Source organism: Echinops telfairi, unplaced genomic scaffold, assembly GCF_000313985.2.
Source record: "Echinops telfairi isolate 266 unplaced genomic scaffold, ASM31398v2 ScPeMD7_7425;HRSCAF=8463, whole genome shotgun sequence".
Classification (NCBI taxonomy): Eukaryota; Metazoa; Chordata; class Mammalia; order Afrosoricida; family Tenrecidae; genus Echinops; species Echinops telfairi.
The window spans coordinates 996,278-1,000,309 of record NW_022111325.1 but is presented as its reverse complement, the minus strand read 5'-3'; the positions used below and the strand labels follow the sequence as shown (position 1 = coordinate 1,000,309).

The window sequence follows — 4,032 nt, the reverse complement described above, 5'->3', positions numbered from 1 at the left end:
GCTAGAAGATGGAAGGCGTGCTGTGGACATGGAGGTACGGACGACTGGCCCAGTCCACTCCGCCCGTCCGAGGGGAGGGAGGAGAGGGATTTAGCTTGTGGATGAGGTGTGGCCGGGTAGTCAGTGGGTTCTCCACACCTCACTTTGCTGACCACTAGAGTCCTGACACCTGTCTCTTCGGGTGAGCCCAAGTTCGCTCTAGCCCAGTGGTTCTCAACCTGTGAGTCTCGACCCCTTTGGAGGCCAAAGGACCCCTTCACAGGGGCCACCCGATTCATAACAGGAGCAAAATTAAAATGATGAAGTAGCAACGAAAATAATGTGATGGTTTGGGGTCACCACAACACGAGGAACGGTATGAAAGGGTCTAGGCATGAGGAAGGCTGAGAGCCACTGCTCTAACCCCAGAGGCGGGGCATTAGCAGAAGGGTGGTACAAACACTTCAGCCACCTCTTCCTTCGGAAGAGGTCAGCCGGTGTATGTTCACGCCGTGTAGAACTTTCTGGGGGCTCCTTTGGCGGGTCAAACTGGAGGTCTCACGAAGAACGGAGACCACTTGGAATGGCGTCAGGAAGCACCTTTTTGCTAAGCCAGCGCAGCTCCGCTCACACACAGACAGCTCAGCGGCATCTCCGACGCTCCCACGGTCCGGAGCAGACGGCTTATCTGGGGAAGAAGTAGTCTCTGTTGCTGACGTCGTAAGAGCTCTGAGGATCCCGGGCGTCTGGTCCGCTGTGGCCCGAAGTGTTGTTGGACGCAGGGCTGCTGGGGGACACCGGCGGGGAGATCAGGGGGACAAGGACCAGCGCGGCCTTGGGCCTCTCAGGAACCAAATGGCCCAGATTGTAGAGCGGGTGCACGTTCCCCTTGCCTTCCTTCAGAGCTCGCTGCTTCCACGTCGTCCTGAACCTTCACACAAAAACAAACCACACACGGATGCTTAGTTCGCCCTGGGAGGGACCCACACAGTGGAAACACCACCCACCGCCGGGCTGCTGCCCTGGGGGGGTCTGGCGCCCCCAGGACTGAGCTCCAAGGAGCTGTCCACCTGGGCAGTCCCTATACGCTTTAAGGGTTGGCAAGTCTCACAAAGGCCCACGAAAGAATAGGAACAAAAAATAATAGTAACATAAATTATCAAGGGTCCGGGAGGGAGGGAGGGAGGGAAAAAAATGAGGAGCCAATACCAAGGGCTCAAGTCGAAAGAAAATGTTGTGAGGAGGATGATGGCAACAAATGTACAAATGTGCTTGACACGATGGATGGATGGATGGATGGATGGATGGATGGATGGATGGATGGATGGATGGATGCTGATGAGTTGTACGAGCCCCCAATGTAATGACTTTAAAAGAATAGGAATACACTGTTGACCTGGTTTACAGGTAGGGAAACTGAGGCATGAGTATCCCTTGACAGCACTGGCGATTTCCTCTGTCCTGCCCCGGGGCTGCCCGTGCAGCACACACTACCAGCCCTGTGATGGGCTGCACGGTGCCTCCTCGGCCGAGATGAGGGATTTCAACAAGTTGGGGGGGAAATTCCATTATCTTTCCATTCTGTCTTCCCCGTGGTCTCTCTGAAAACCCCTTGTATGCGGAACTCCTCGCCCCTAGAAAGGATTTCTGCTCCTGCCCGATATTATGTTCCTGATCGGTTACTTCTGACCTGGTTTGTTGGCAGTTGAGCCTTTGATGCCCCAGCTTTGTGTGCTGGACACGACTGGGGCTTCAGCCTCTGTTCTCTGGAGGTGCACAGCGTCCTGCACAGGACAGGATGTAGAGACCCCGCTAAGGGAACTGGGAGTTACCCCCGACTCACCTGAAGCCCCTGTACTTGAGGCTGAACCTCCAAAGTGTGAGAAGAAGCAGGTGACTGACTGCTCGCCCAAAGACCCAAAACCACGGTCACCGGACTTGGGTCTGGATCCCTTGACTTGAGGCCACCCGGTGAACGGTGGTCCAGGACTGCGCTGCAGTCACTATGTCCACACCCTCTTTGCTTCATGATGACGTGGACTACCCTGGTGGGCAGGGCCCTGCCTTTGTGAATGAGTGTTACTGGAGTTTTGCCCTATCACCAACCCCCATCCTGGGAGCAAATAGTGCCGGTCACTGAAGAGTACGTGTCAGCGATTCATGTATGCTGGTTTGTAGGTAGCTGACACTGGCTTCTTCTCTCAACAGGGCTTTAGATTCTGTGCCGTTGGTTAAATGAATGACACCATCCATAGCAGTATCTTATGCCTACCCCCCACAAAAAGAGTTAGTTTTTGAGGTGTTCTAGAGTGTCTGTGGGTGGACCGGACTTGAGGGCGGGGAGGCTGGTTTCCTGGAGGACCTGTGGGTGTGATTGCATTTGGAAACAGGGTCTTTGCAGATGTAAATATGTTAACATCGTGTCCTAAAGAATTGGGTAGGACCTGATCCAAGCTGTCCATGACCCTGCCAAGAGGAAGAGAGGGGCAGAGACACAGAGGGAAGGCAGTCGCGCGAAGGTGGAGGCAGAGACAGGAGTGAAGCTGCCGCAAGCCAAGGCCTGCCGGGTTCTACCAGCAGCTGGAAGAGCCCAGTGCTCGCTCTCGGGCTTCTCAAAGAGCGAGCAAGGCCTTGTCACCCTTCTGTTCAGACGTCTAGAATCGTGAGGGAAACACGTCTATCGTGTTAAGGCACCCAGTTAGGTGGTGCCTTGCTATAGTGGCCACGGAAAACCCGCTGAAGCCCCTAAGTCCTTTCACGGAGAAACGAGAGAGACTGATTCACCTTTGGAAGGAAAACGGGCCTCGGTTAAGCGAGGGCTGGCAGCAGGCAGCTCGCGTGTGGGCCCCGCTGACCAGCAGCATGAAAGGTCGGGGGCGCCCCCCCACAGCCCTCTTGCTCTTCCCTCTCCAGCATCCCCATCCTCCCCGTTCCCCTTGCACCTCCGGGCCCACTCCTACCACGGAGGGGAGTTCTCATACTCCACCATGGGCACCACTTGGGCACAAGTGAGTCATCTGACGGGAAAGCGGGTGTTCAACAGGAAGGAGATAGACATCTCTCTGATCACAGCTTCTTTCACTGCGCGGGCCCGAAGCCAGGACTCATAACTGAGCAGAGTCAGGACTCAGTAACTGAGCAGAGTTGCCCGACCGCCCAAAGAGCAGATGAGATGGTGATATAGATCTTCAGAGGTACAATCAAGTCTCCTTCCTGAAGGAGCCCTTGAACGGGTGCTGCCGCCACGCCACCGCAGCAGCCTGGGCCCAGGCCTCAGCCCCTCCCTCCTACTCCCTTCCGTCAGCCCAACTGAGTGCCTGTGAGCCCAAAGGTGGGCTGCCCATGGCCCCACTGGATGTCGGCCACGTTGGTAGGGTTCTGGAAAGGAGAGGAAGCCAATGTCAAAAACAAGGCTTGTGGGGTTTTTCCTTGTGTTTCTCGCTCTCTCTTTTACATATCGACGGGCTATTCCTGTCCCTGTTATGCTAAATAGTTGATAGCTGGCTCCAAATCTGGCGCTGGCTCTTCTCCTGGTGTCCAAACGGAATAAACAATCTGCAGAGCGTTCCTGGGGTTTGTTTCGCAGAGCGGACACTCCACAGGAAGAGAGCCCAGTGGGAGTGCTTGCTGGGACCCCCAGAGGACCAAGGAGGCACCATCATACTCGATGGCTTCCAGAAGACGCGGAGACCCTCTGACCGGGAGCTCCTCTGTGGGGCTGACAGAGCCGCAGAAGCAGCTTCATGCATAAAGATGCCACTTCCGTGCTTCCTACAGGAGCCAACGAACAACCCCAGTCGCCTGCAACAGGAGATGGTCAAAGGCATTGGGTCCATCTGCCTAAGAGGGACGTCTGCAGCTAACGAGGGTGAGGTCGCCCAAGGACCTGGCGTCACGAGAGTCCAGCGTCCCAGACACAGGAGAATCACCGCTCCGCAGAAGCAAGCACCAAGTGTCAGGGGCTCATCTTGGGGGGCGCAGAGCCCCTCTGTCCGTGGTGATGGAAAACTCGGTCAACGGTTAGTTCCGTGAACAGGGAAGGCTGAACAGAAC

At 55.8% G+C, this 4,032-nt stretch overlaps 1 protein-coding gene across 1 annotated transcript in view; it reads right to left on the bottom strand.

Annotated features, from left to right (window-relative positions):
* Positions 1-327: 327 nt before the first annotated feature.
* IL6R (interleukin 6 receptor) overlaps positions 328-4,032 on the bottom strand; it is a 62,121-nt gene continuing 58,416 nt past the window's right edge. Inside the window, exon 12 of the mRNA XM_045298347.1 lies at positions 328-910. Within this exon, the coding sequence (XP_045154282.1) occupies positions 664-910 (247 nt within the window). The 3' untranslated portion in view covers positions 328-663. The remainder of the gene's footprint in view (positions 911-4,032) is intronic.